Source organism: Erpetoichthys calabaricus, chromosome 4 (genome assembly GCF_900747795.2).
Source record: "Erpetoichthys calabaricus chromosome 4, fErpCal1.3, whole genome shotgun sequence".
NCBI lineage: Eukaryota > Metazoa > Chordata > Cladistia > Polypteriformes > Polypteridae > Erpetoichthys > Erpetoichthys calabaricus.
This window is the reverse complement of record NC_041397.2, coordinates 206,371,528-206,386,174: the sequence shown is the minus strand read 5'-3', so window position 1 is coordinate 206,386,174 and position 14,647 is coordinate 206,371,528. Positions and strand designations below refer to the sequence as shown.

The following is a 14,647-nucleotide window of genomic DNA, read 5'->3' as shown; positions in this document are numbered from 1 at the left end:
GAAGTATCAACCTTTCATCAAGTGTTATCGAGAAGCAAAAGAAAAAAATGAAGATGTTTATGATGGGAAATATAGAAAAGAAGAAAAGACTGAAAGACAAGAGTATTGTTAAATTACATGAACTTATAATGTTTAACTGTTGGATTGTAATAATTGAAAACAAACTACAGTTTAGAACTGGGCTGACAGACGGGATTCAATGCCAGTGGCAGAAAATGTTTTAAGCCAGAAACTGATGGTACTGCATTAAGTGATACAAAAGAAATGATGAACTGTTTGCTCGCTGCTGAAATTAACTTCAGGAAAGATGTTTTTCAAAAAAATTGAGCTAACCTGCTGGAATGACATATTCCAGGGGTCAGATGTCCCAAGGCAATGTCTTGGAGGATTTAAAATTAGATGGCACAAGCAGGTTGGAATCATTGACAGACTGGAGAGACAGAGTGAGAGAGACTGAAGACTGGACAATACGCTGACTGAAAAGAGACAGAGAGAGACAGAGAGAGGGGGAATGCTGTCCGTATGGCTAAACAGAAGCAGAACAGAGGAAGAGAAGAAATAGTTAGTGTCAATTACAGTGCAGGACCTGGGTTCTTATAATTGCTGTTTTATGGTGTTCTCTGTAGCCATAACAGTGGAGGATTTCAAAAAAGGTGTATGGAGGCTGTTTGTAACAAAATTATAATGAAGGCAAATAATGGAAGGAGATTAACTCTCAGTTCAGATTGTTACCCCATTTTCATTGCCGTGCCTTTGAAGCAGTTCTTTAGGTCTGAGAAACGCCGTCCTGAGCTACTTTGTTTCCACAAGAGGTTTATGTATAAGTCATCACCATTATATTGAAGCACTAAAAGCAAAGTCAGCCTACTTGTTTTTAGAACATTACAGAACACAATTTTTTGTTAAATACTCATTTGTAAATAAAGCAGGGCAAAGAAATGATATTGTATAAGTTTTAATATATGGGTTCCAACTAACTGACTGAAACATGACTTAGAGACAAAGGCATCATCTAACTATAGGACACTTCGTCAGCTACATTAAATCTGTTACAAGACTATTGAAACATTAAAGGCATAACACTAATTGCGTCCCTTGTTATATTATTAACAATGCACTTAAAAGACACTTTTCTTTATTGTTACTTGAGTCCAAGGGCATGCCCCTAACAATGCATGACACTGGCCTAACAACAGGAGCCCAAAATGGTGGCAATCGTCAAAATACAAAATGACAGAAGAAAACGGTCCAAAATATTACGTTAATATTAAAGTGAACGGTCAGCGACCCAAAAAGACCCTAAGTGTCAGATCTCTGAAAATGATGAGAATAGTGTATAAAATATAGAAAGAGAAACTAAATCCTAACATTTCCAACTGCAGGCTCATTTTTGCTACATGCTGATCTGTCAAATAGAGAGTGAAAGGAGATCCTACAAAACAGAACACCTTTCTCCATGCCCCAGTAGTTAGCAGTCAGCCTGCTAACCCCTTTAACTGGGTAGTAACAAGTAGCAGGCCCATTGGCTGCATGCATGTGACATAGATGGTCCTGCCACCTTTAGTTCCACGTAAAGAAGGAAAATAAAAAAGTGAGGCAAAGAACATTCCTAAATCATTAACAGAAGCATGAAAACATAATAAAAAACATTTACATAATTGGAGTGAATAACATGAACAACTTCATTAACAGAAACAATAAAACAATTTGTAAATACAAAGAAAATAAACAGAAAGTAATAAACAAAGGTAAAGACAGGGAAGAGCCAGAACCATGACCAATTGTTCTGACTTGGAAAACTGTGAGCAAAGACACCATCTATGAATATAACTGTAGCAGAAGGGAAAGCTAAATATTTCTGTTAATATTGGAAGTTGTGATGCTTATTGTATAAACACCTTTTCCTGTTTCTTCCAACATTTTAGGCTCTGGCATGTGGTATCAGGAAGCAGTGCTTGTGACTGTAGAGAAGGGAAACTCTGTCTTGTTCAACTGTTCCCAGAAATTTGCCAATGCAGCAAAGATTGACTTCACTTGGTATAAAGAAGAAGCCAGCCAAATGCGTATTTGTGAATTCGTTGTGGAGGACAAAACTGGGAATATGAGAAACTGCAAGACACGCCTGCTTGTCACTGGCTCACCATGGCCAATGCTGCTACTACAGGATGTGAGGGTCAGTGACAGCGGGAGATACACTTGTAAGACAGAAAAAATCATTCCACCGCCTCATGTGGGGATCACAAGTGAGACAAATCTTTCTGTGGTGGGTAAGTGTGTTGTATTGTGCCACTAATTGAGGTGCCAGGATATGTTGTGAGTCTTCAGAATAGTTGATATGTTTGCTCTTGGAGAGCTAGGTCTTTTTTCACCTTACTATATATACTACAGAATAACACGATTGCCTCTCCAGTTTTATATCACCCTGTTATTTAAGTTTGTCACATCACTGTAAGTCCAACATTTATGGAATGTGTTGTGAGTATCGATTTCAAAATAAAACTACATCTTCAAAAACAATGCACTTGATTAGGTAAAACAAGTTCTGCTTTATTTGCATTTTCCATCCTGTCCCAGCGTTTTGGGAATTGGGGTTGTACTTTTTAAATTTTGGCTAAACTGTGTTTTTTGTTATATAGAATAGAACTTTTAACAGCTTTTTCTTGAAAGCAAGTTCTACTTTAATTTGAACTCACCTACTATGTTCCTATGTGTTGTGTGTTTTCACTTTAGGTCCTCCGGATATTACCCTGAAGTACACCTTCTTTAATCACTCTTCAGACTGCGTACAGCTTTTATGTATTCTGGAGGACTTCTTCCCCTATGAGGTGAATGTAACCTGGTGGAAAGATGGGTGGAGAGATGATTCGGGAGACAACCTGCAGAGTCTGTTCTCTGGTCAAACTGTTATCAATGCATCTCTTAACATTTGCAAGCCCAACTGGAAATCTGGTGATGTGGTTTCTTGTTTAGTAAACCACTCTGCATCTGCTTCAGTCATGGGTAAAAATGTCACTCTTTACCCTAATAAAGGTAAGCATGTATTGTCTCAATTGTTTCAGTCACCAGTAATATGCATTAATAGTGAACAAAAATGTTCCATGTTATGCAGAAATCAGTGAACTGCAACCAACTGCCATTGGCATTACCCATCTTAGAGTAACTACTGTTATTTGTTACTTTCGAGCTGTGACACATCATCTGTCAGTGGCATTTAAACCCATTGTGGTATATTTTATTGACTTAAAGATATTCAAGATTCATGGACAGTCAACAGTCTGATCTTAGCACCATTACAGGAGGTTCTTAATGAATTGATTAGAGAACATCAGGACTCTGAACATTTCCAGATACCTTAGCAACTTTCATAAGTACTTTGCTCTAGAAAGCTACATGACAGGATGGCAACAGCTGGAATTGCCATGGGGTACGCTATCTCCTAGCTTTCAAGATAATCATCAGGGGGGCTCAGTAGTTGGGTGCATCAATTTACCATCAGGTGAGAGGCTTCCACCACTGAAGAGCTACATGGATGACGTCATGAACATCCTTCAGACTGTTCTGTGCATGGCAAGGCTCCTTAATAACTTTGACAAGTTTATCACATGGGCAGGAATGAATATTAAGACTGCAAAGTCAGGGAGTTTATCAATAAGGAGAGGAGTGCTGCAAGACAAGACCATCTTTTTCATTGGAGTAGAAGGCTGGGGAAGCAGTACACTACAGACCTGCCAGACAGACAGATGGACAATCTTGCCAAGAAACAATTTTTGAGGACCTGGCAAAGATTGAGCAAAGCCATCTCCCCGGGAAATATAAATTGTGGTGTTACCTGCATACACTATATCAACGAGCGATGTGGCCACTGAAGGTTTGTGAAATTCCTTCGTCAGTGGTCAACAAGTCTTGCCAACAGCTACATCTGAAAGTGGTTGGGCTTATCCCGCTGGTTTTTGGATGTAGAACGTTTCGCTGGAATATGGTGTAGCACCGCATTAAATCCATCAGTCTAGGGTACAAGCAAGATAAGGCGCGTCTTGTAGTGGAGGTAAGGGAATCCGCTGACCAGCTTATAAGGAGTGCAGCAGTCCCCAAATTCACAGGCTGCAAGTGGAAGGTGCAAGCCATGGTAGACTGTGCCATCTACTGCCAGCAACACCAAGAGGTGTTGGGGACAGTTCAGGACATTTGTACTGGCTTGGTTTGTGGAGCACAGCATGTTTTGGTCAAAAGCCACTAAAAAGCAGAGAAGGGCCATGATGGTAGATTAGAGCACCAGGCTAGGGCAGGAGTGTTATCACATAAAGGCAGTATCTCAGGGTCGCCAGAGAGCCTGGACCCTGTGGAATGCAATAGTGAATAAACACATTAGTTAGGCAGACAGTTAGAGGACACTACAAACGAGGCTCAGCTTTCTGATAATGGCAGCCTGTGACACCCACCCATGCCCCTGGAAACTTACCCAGTGCTTTAGAAGTGATGTTGGCTGCCCTCTGTGTGGCAACATCACTGCAAGCCTCCAATAAGGGGGTGTTAACTCAGGCATGCTTTAAATGGTGCCATAACCAAGTTGTGGAAAAGGAGGCCAAGGTCCTGGAGAGATGTAGGGTAGCAGCATGCCACACCATAGAGGCAGCAAAACTCACCTTTACAGCATTCATCAAGCCAACCATTACGTCAAAAGCATCTGCATGGAAGAGAGACACCTTACTCTGATCAGGCAAAGTGTGGCAGATGGTGGTGGAAGGCAGTTAGTCATTCTGTGAGAAATCTTAACAAGCACCCTCTGGCCAGAGAATATTATGTGGTCTGCAGTGGAAAAAAGGATCATCATGGTAGAACTTACCATCTCCTGGGAAGAAGGCATGACAGCAGACCATGAAAGAAAACATGTAAAGTACACAGAGCTGGCACGTGAGTGGTAAGATGCTGGCTGGAAGGCCAAGGTCAATCCCATAGAAGTCGGATGCTAGGGCTTTGTTACCAAAGCAATAATTCAGCTGAAGCACAGTGCTGGCATGATGGGGTGAAACCTACGGAAAGCCATAAAGGATCTGGGAGAGGATGCAGAAAAAGGTAACTAATGGTCGTAGCTTTGAAAGAAGGACCACTTTTGGGGGTGAACACCCCTGTAAAGACAGCAGCAGGGGGTGGTGGGAAGACATCCCTAATGTGCCACTGCCAGCTCACCAGGAGATATACTGGAGATGAAACATCTGCAAATGGCGGCCTTCAATAGGGAAACCTGCAGATGACCCAAGGGCACCAACGGTGGTGCAACAGGCAGAAATGCCAAAGCAGAAACCAACATCTAATCTGCACATGAGAACCCCCTGTGAACAAATATCTAATTATCCTGAAATAAAGTTCTTGTACATGTCTGCCCAGTCGAGAACCAGAGCCAAATCTGAATACTGTCATGATTATTGTTATGCTGTCATGGGGTCTCTGACGATGTCTGGCATAGACCAAGTTTGTTTTTTGCTTGTTTTGTAGAAGACAAATTAGCCACAACATTTAATTTAACAAAAGAAGGTCTTTATAGCAATAATGCTGATCCAGAACTTTAACATTAAAGTCCGGAATGAATGTCCAATTAACACAGTGTGCACTCTGTATAGCCTGAAAATAGAACCCCCCCACCCACACCCACACCCACACACACACACACACACACACACACACACACACACACACACACACACACACACACATATTCTATTAACCACATCATACATGTAATCACCAACAAAACATTCTTTTTTTATAAATATTTTCTTTGCTGGTCAAAAATGTGTCTGTATATCTGCAGCATATACAGCATGTGTGTAAATTCAATAATCCTGATCAAATTGGGTATTTTTATTAAAACCCTGAAACTCTAGGAGCTTATTGATTGGAAATGGTGCTGATTCACTGGAACCCCACTTTTACTGAATACTTTACCTGATTTTATTATATTTTTTTATGTGAAACAAACCTGATAGTTCCCTTTTAAACAGTGTTTTAATAAATATTTAGAAAATAAAAGGGTCTAAGAGTTACTTGTCTATATTTAGTTTACATTTATTCCAGTTCCAGAGGAAGTTTTTTTTTCATCCATGGTGCTGAAATGGCATTTTTTCATAACAATTTTTTAATTAAACATGAGTGGTGATGAAAATATGGAAAATATCACTTTGAAATGCTTTTCTAAAATGCTTAGCTGTTTCTTTGCAATTGCGAACATTCATCAAACGTCCAGCAAGGAGACACAACCGTTCAGCAACACTCTTCGGTTTCCTGTACTTAGCAGATATTTATATCGTGTTTACTTCTGTCAAGTGGCCACTGGTGTGTTTTTTACAAATTTGGCTCATGAAGTATCCATTTTTTGCCAATGATATTCAAGGGAGACCAACTTTTTTATCCTGTTTTTGATTTACATGTCTTTAATGAATACTGTTTGGTTGTTATCCAAAACAATGAAAGTTTCCTGTTTCCCTAAAAACAATGTAAAACAGTTTGCACGATACCAATGTGGTACATTTCACAACTGTTTTGTGTAAAACCTCTACGTACAAGCACATATACTCTGACACATTTACTACTAGGCTGTGACTGCTGCAGCCTTTTCTTGTGTCCCTCTGCATTTAAAGGCAAATGTTATGGTGGTCTGGGGATGAATGCCCTTTTTAGTGGCAACATTGGAATGCAGTGTCTCTTCCCAATTCATACCTTCTAGTGCCACTGCTTTTATGTGTTTGCCCTTTTCAAGATTTGCTCTGAATTGCCTGTTCACAGTATGATCAAGTCCTTGGATATCAATGGGCATTAAGGAGGTAATAATCAAAAAAGACATGATAGTGTTGTCAATTTTTTGCAATATAATTTATAATTCTCTTGGAATTTATTTAACAACTTAATGAAGTATAATGTTGCAGAGTATTTTTCCCTCTGTTGTACCCTTAGGACAATTTTCCCAAACCAAAATCATGTAACGATTATTATGAAAATGTTCACTATTTCATAATTCATTCATAACTTTTTTTTCAGACACAACATCCAGTGCAAATTACTGGAACAACGTCAGCAGAATCTGTGCAAGTACGGCATTTATAATTATGCTACTTTGCTACTGTGCATTTAGATATGTTAAAGGTGAGATTGCTCTTCATTTCTGACAACTATCCGAGGTATTTCGTGTATAAAGTCGGGAGGGGGGGATGCATGTTTCCTGGGATTGTGCTCTTTTAGAATTGCAGCCATACTACAGCCTATACAGTATATATATGAGGTTTGACATAAAAAACAAGACAAACCCTATAGCTCGGGAACTAAGAGTAGGAGGGAGAACCAAAAAGAAGGCTATAGAACATTTTCTAATTTTCTAAATCAATTATGGATGTTTTCTTTCCTTCATTTGGAAAATGTTGGAGTGCAAGAGTAAACAGAGAGTTAACATCAAGTTTCATGCTTCAGTTTCACAAATCTGTAACGGAAATGTTTCAATTATTGACTGAGGCTTACGGTGAAGAGTGAATGTCTTGTGCACGCGTTTTTGAATGGCACAGCTCGGTGCACAAAGGAAACCATTTTTTGTTGGTAGAAGATATAATAGCAATCCTCAACAGCCTTTCAGAAAATGATCTGTAGAATTGTTTTGAACGTTGGTAACATCATATGCAACTGTGTGACAACTCAGAAGGGAACTATTTTGAAGGTAATCATAGTTCATTTTCTTAGTTTGTTAAATAAAAAGAGTTTGTTTTGTCTTGGTGAAGTAATATTTTACTCTACTTTCCCTTTTGTATTATTAATAAGTAGCCTTTGTCAGAATGCCTCAAATCCCACAGACTTACCACTGTTTATAGAGAAAAGCCAAGCAAAATGACACCTTTTATTGGCTAACTAGAAAAATTACAATATGCAAGCTTTCGAGGCAACTCAGGCCCCTTCTTCAGGCAAGATGTAATACAGAAACTGAAGTTTCCTATGTTTATATACACACTCTAGGACAAGAAACAACATTGGTAAAAATTTAAATGAGAGATTTTGAATGTAAAAAATTAATAGATTCATTCAGGCTAGGGTTAATTTAGCAAGAGAGAAAAGAACAATGTATTGTCAAGATCTCTGGATAAGATAACTGTCCAACAAAGTCTTTTGAAGTTTGTAATGAGTTTTTCAAAACAATGTGGGTCTGTAGACAGGTTGTCTGTCAGTCTGAGAGATGTAAACAATCCTCATATCTGGCCATAAAACTCTTGCCTTTATTCAATCCATGTTGTAAAGTATTAAATTTTAGCATGAGTTTAACTTCCCATTCTTTTCTCTCTTGCTGTGTTTTGAAGTTGCCCATAAGCACTGTGACCTTAAAGTCCTTCTCACAGTGTCCATGGCTGTTGAAGTGGGCCGCCACAGGAACATCTGTGTTGCCATGTTTAATGTGGAACCTGTGTAAGTTCATTCTCTGGCGGAGTGTTTGTCCAGTTTCTCCCACATAGAGTGCAGTGTCAGGACATTTCATGCAGAAAATTAGGTAGACTACATTAGATGAGCTGCAGGAAAATGATCCCTTGATGTGATGTTCAAGTCGGCAGTGTGGTATAACTATACGGTCTGTATCATAGATGTGGGCACATGTTTTGCATCTTTTCTGTAGGCATGGAGATGTGCCATTTTCTGTTGGTTCACTTAGGGAGCCTCGGACAATTAATTGTTGAAGGTTTGGTGGTTGTCTGTATGCCAGGAGGGGAGGTTCAGGAAATACATTTTTCAGTGTTTGGTCATTGTTTAGTATTGGCTGAAGTTCTTTTATAATTTTTCGAAGTGTTTCAAGATGTGGGTTGTAGGTGACAACAAGGGGGATGCGATCCTTATTGTCTTTGTTTTTATATTCCAGAAGGTTGTCTCTGGGTATGGCAGTAGCTCTTCTTATTTGAGTGTCTGTTGTTTTCGGGGTGTAACCTTGTTTGATGAAATCTTGTCTGAGCTCCTGCAGGTGTTGATCACGGTCTGTTGGGTCTGAGCAAATACGATTGTACCGTATTGCTTGGCTGAAAATAATGGAGCGCCTTATATGCTTGGGGTGGAAGCTATCATTTTTCAGGTAGGTCCGTCTGTCTGTCGGTTTGTGAAAAATAGAAGTTACAAGGGTGTTGTCTTTCAGTTGAACGGTGGTGTCAAGGAAGCTGACTTCTGTTTTTGAGTAATTCAGCTTCAGCTTTATGTTGGGGTGAAAACAATTATATTCATTATGAAAATGGAGGAGGTCCTTTTCACTGGCAGTCCAGATTATGAAGATGTCATCTATGTAACGGAGATACAACATTGGTTTTACGATGCACATTGACATGAAATCTTCCTCCAATTTTGCCATAAAAAGATTTGCATAGTGAGGTGCAAACTGACATCCCATTGCAGTCCCCATTTGTTGTAAGTAGCAATCCTGTCCAAAAGAGAATAGAATATGTGTCAGAGTGAATTTTATCATTTCTATTACTGACTTTGTGGGTAAATCATGTTGTTTGAGGTACATTTCACATGCCAATATGCCATCATCATGGGGGATGTTAGTGTAAAGTGCCTCAACATCCATTGTGGCCAGTAAGGTTCCCTCAGGTAAGGGGCCTAAAGCAGACAGTTTTTTTAAGAAGTCAGTGGTGTCCTGGATGTAGCTGGTTGTGTTACGGGTGAGAGGTTTAAGGATCTGTTCCACCCAACCTGAAACATTTTCTGTAAGGGAGCCAATTCCTGAGATTATAGGCCTTCCTGGGGTCCCTTCTTTGTGGATTTTAGGAAGCATGTAGAAGTAACCCATTTTGGGGTTCTCAGGAATTAAACTGTTTACATGATCCCTGATGTCAAGAGGAAAGCTACTTACTATTTTTTTTAGTTCCTTTTTGTAGAGATCTGTTGGGTCTTCTTGCAGTTTGTGATAATGCATAGTATTGGACAATTGTCTTTGTGCCTCCTGTATGTAATCTGATGTGTTCATGATGACTAAAGCACCCCCTTTGTCTGCTGGTTTGATAATGATTTCTGTATTTTCCCTTAGTGAATGTATGGCTCTCCGCTCATCCCTAGTAATGTTTTCTATCCGATTTTGTTGCCTGTTTAAGATTCCTGTTTTCACTCTCTGTCGGAAGCAGTCTATATAATTATCCAGGGTAGAGTTTCTGCCAGCTTCTGGTGTCCATGTGGATTTATTGTAAAAGAACTTCAGCCAATACTAAACAATGACCAAACACTGAAAAATGTATTTCCTGAACCTCCCCTCCTGGCACTGCCCTCAGTGGGCAGTGGTTGCTCCTGTTGAATGTAACATTAGTAGAAGCGACCTACTGCTGCAGACATCTCCCAGCTTGAGTTTGAAGCATGGTGGCAGGAGATGAGAGCAGGGCTTATGGGATGTGGCACTGAATGTGTGGGATTGGTGGAGCAGACCAGTGATTAAAGGCAGACTGCACTAGTCTGTTGGCAGCTCTGCCTGCTAAGGCGACCTGTTCAGGTGTGTGGCAGTTTTTAGAGGGAAGGCCCATGGTTTTTCATGGAAAGATTCTGCCAGTGATTTTAAGCTCATTTTATAGATGTATTTATTGACTTATTGACCTCCACTTCAAAGCATTTGATTTATTCTGGATTATTGACTATTTACTTAATGGATGGGGTATTGCACTGTTTTGCACACTGTGGATTTGTAATAAAAGCAACAAAGCACTTTGCACCATCTCTTAATGGTTATATGTCCTGACTATCGATGGTCCCAGTTTCAAGGACATTACAGCATTTGCAACCAACCCAGACAATGACAGTGCTGGGGAAATGTAGAAGTCACTAAGCCTTGTGTTGTGGTAGCCTTCAGTAACACAGGGCACGCCTCGATCATGCAGAGCAGACACTGACACTTTTCCCTCTGATGCTCAAGCAACAGAAAAAATATTTTTAAAAAGGTGTGCAAAGAAACATGCATCTGTTGTCCCAATTGCAATGTCGAGCTGTGCGTTGGTCAGTCTTTCAAAACATGTCACACAAAGGATGTGTACTAAATCCACATCAGTACAGCAGTGGACATTAGGAATACCGTTCCTTCTGTATTTATGTTGATGTTTTAAGATTTACATGTTTCTGTAACACAAAATAACATTTTGTCTTGTTAAAATAAATTCAACGTTTTTTCACTTTTTTTTCCCAGTGGTAAACATAACTCTAAGGAGGCTACTAAGAAATTGTATATTTTATTTTATATATATATATATATATATATATATATATATATATATATATATATATATATATATATATATATATATATATATATATATACTATACTGTGAAATGTGCTAAGACCATTGACGTTTTTAGCAAATTAAAAATGTCGCCATATGCAGTTATTTTCTATCTTTCCAGGCCTCAGTTTATAATGACATCTTCCATAGATACAAATTTTGTATATCTATTTCAGGTCTATTACATTTCTTGTCATGCTTGCAGGATGTGCTTCCTTTTTTCATCTGCTATTTTTGTTTTATTCAAAAGTAACTGTGCTTATTCAAATAATGCTCTTTTAATGCAAGGTTCACCTGTACAGTGTTTGGCTTTTTTTTTTTGTCTGGATCTTCATATTTTTTATTTTTTGCTTCTTTAGATTTCAGTTTTTTCTGTGTATAGTGATGACACAAACCACATCTGTCTGTCCACAAGCACTTCATCTGACCAGAATCGGTGGTAACATGTTAATCACTGCAGGAAGGCGTCATTCTTTCAAACATGTTTCTCCATTTATACCATTTTGCACAGGTTAATTAAATAAATCCATCATATATAGAGCCCATTCACATTAACACAGGGTTGATTAAAAGTCATCAGCATACACACACACGCCTCTACAGAAACAGGAACTGGGCCTGGAATTAAACCCATGTCTCTGGAAGTGTAAGACAGAAGCACTAACAACTGAGGTGTCCGTTAACTGAACCTGTTCAATTCAAGTTTAGGGATAGACAGCAAAAGCTTATCCTGGCAGCATGACAGACCCCTTTAGAGTACAGAGTGTGTAAGCACACACCCCATTCAGTCACTCTGGGCAAAGATATACTTGTCAATTGGCATAACACATAAGTATCTGAATAATGCAGGAGGAAAGTGGAGCAAAACCTTCAAAGACATGAGGGGAACGTACAAAGGACTAGGCCAGGATTTAAATGCAATCAGGAGCACCAAGTGCTGCATTTCTGTTAACTTAAGATAAGAATTAAGTCAAAATAAAATGATATTTCCAACGCACATGCTAATAGTCACAATTCAGGTTATTTGAGTATAGTGCATGCTAGTACTAATTAAGGTTTACATTCTGCAATCCATTTTCTTCTCGTGCACTTGACCTAACACAGCTATCATGACAGTTCATATAGGAACAAGCAAATTTATCGAACACTAGTGGAGTACTTATAAAGCGGGGAGATCATTTTAAACTAAACAATTGAGCTGGAGCAAGTAGGACCTTCAAGAAACATGCAGAACAGAGGTTTTGATTTCTTAAGAGACTTTGGTAATACTATCAGTTTTAAACTACAAGAAGTAGCCAATGTAAAGATCAGAGCAAATTAAAAGATGTCATTATCCTTCCAGACAATAAAATATATTAAAATTAAATACACACTTCAATACATAAGAAACAGTGGAAAGACTAAATTGTGTGAATATGTTACATTTTTTAAAACAATTAAAAATTTTTGATAAGACTTATGTAGTGTTGACATTTATTCTTCTGCATGTCATTTCTATACAGAAAATATAAATAAAATATAGATAAAAGACAGAAACAGACAGGACTAAAATTGTAGTCAGACGTGCTACCATTTTCATTATTCTTCTACTACGGCAGGCAGTTACTTATTCCAATCTAATTTTATCACAATTACATTATCTTTTTAGTGATGCTTGATTTTTCTGTACCTCAATGGAGATGAATCCATTGGTGAAAAACGTTCTTTCTGACATTGTCTTCACATAGCTAAGAATGTCTTATTAGTCAATCAGTGAGTCATTAAGGGTAGGAAACGTTATATAAATAGATGCAGTATACTACATGAAGTATTTACGTTTGTATAATTATATTCATTACACTTATGTCATTAGTTGAGGGCTTGGTTACCACTTCGGTATGAGTAACATTATTTTGAAAAACACAAATGGCTGATATTCTTACTATTTTTAAAAGTAAGTTCAACAAACTAAACAAAAAAGCTTGAACGGTATTTAAATGACAACACGTAATGTTCTCAATAAGGAGTTGACAGGCCTTAAGTGACAGCAGAATAATTTACATTGCCATATGATGGCAGTCATGATAAATGGCATGACCTAAAGTGAGCAAGGGTGGATGCAACAAGGCTAATCTGACTTACTACAGTACAAGATGCTACAAAACTGAGGGATCAGCCTAATAAAGCTATAAAAATAATATCAGCAGCACTGGATTGTCTTCTTGTCCAGGCTTGGTCTCTGCCTTACACCCACAGTCAATGGAATAGGCTTTTTCTTCCTATGATCCAGCAACTTGTAAAAAAAATAGTAAAGTATTGCATTTTTACATTTGTAGGCAAAATACCCAAGATTCAAAGAAAGTAAACCTCTGACATCTCTATTGATGTATTCTAAAGAGAATGTGACAGCTCCTGAGTTCTAGATTTGAGTCCTGTGTCTGGATGTTCATGCCCATATGTCTCCCCGTGTATTTGCCTCCAGGTTCTTCAGCTTCCACCCACATCCCAAAAATACACACTCGTGAGGTGAAATTTTGATTCTGAATTAGTACAGAAGAAGCAAGTGCATATGTGTGTACAAGGTATGCCTTGGTAATTGAATTGCTATCCTACTCTGTCTAATACTGAACTGGTAAAGTACAGTAAGTTAGAAAATGCTTGGGCACTTGATGTTCTTTTATTTTTGCATAAGTGAAATCACAGAAAATGCACAGCAGATTAACGGCAAGATTACACATAGAGATAAACTGGCTGGGGCTGGAAGTGAGAGGCTTTTCCACAATACACTCCAGCTCATTCATGTGACATGAAGCTGACTATTGTAAATTAAATCCTTTTCATTCTTTGTTTTTTCCAGGCACCCGATTGAAGTCTGAATCTCAGAATATTACAATATAGACACTCACCTTTGCTACAGACTGTTTAGTGTGTCTCTGGGCAACTGAAGCTTTCTGCGACTCTTCCCTGATGTTTATGTGCCCCCAAGAATCAGAAATGTGAAGTCTTCTGTGATGCTCAGTAGACTGAATGCCAGACTCCCGGCACTACAGCCACTGGACTGGAGGTTTGTCAATGCAGCCTGTCACTAATGATCTGTTCCATGACAAAGAATGTTGAAGAAGAAGCTCAATGTCCTTTCATTCAGGGTATGTCTGTGCTGTCACAGGGTCACACCAAATAACAGGCTGTTGGAAAGTGGATGATGCCAAATGAAAAGTAAAACTGCTTTTAACCATACAAATGAACTATTACAGTGTGGTGACAAAGAGAGGAATTCATACTGTACAAGATGTTCAATAGTTAGCAGCAAGCTCTAAGAAGAGGTGAAAGTAGGCAAAAGGACTATTTTGCTATCACACGGAAATCACAAATTTTGAAAAAGTCTAATGATTGGCTGGACC

General features: G+C 38.7%; 1 protein-coding gene across 1 annotated transcript; it reads left to right on the top strand.

Moving 5' to 3' along the window:
• The first annotated feature begins 1,920 nt into the window (after positions 1–1,920).
• Positions 1,921–3,297, top strand: LOC114651195 (uncharacterized). Its single transcript, XM_028801146.2, has 2 exons — positions 1,921–2,267; positions 2,731–3,297. The coding sequence occupies exons 1-2, from the start codon at positions 1,934–1,936 to the stop codon at positions 3,117–3,119; spliced, it is 723 nt and encodes a 240-aa protein (XP_028656979.2). The 5' UTR covers positions 1,921–1,933; the 3' UTR covers positions 3,120–3,297.
• The last annotated feature ends 11,350 nt before the right edge of the window (positions 3,298–14,647 follow it).

Bases quoted from the DNA above. Each gene is read 5' to 3' on its own strand.
- LOC114651195 (XM_028801146.2), top strand. From the start codon at position 1,934: ATGTGGTATCAGGAAGCAGTGCTTGTGACTGTAGAGAAGGGAAACTCT. The intron at 2,268-2,730 runs GTAAGTGTGTTG...TTTTCACTTTAG, and splicing joins GACAAATCTTTCTGTGGTGG to GTCCTCCGGATATTACCCTG.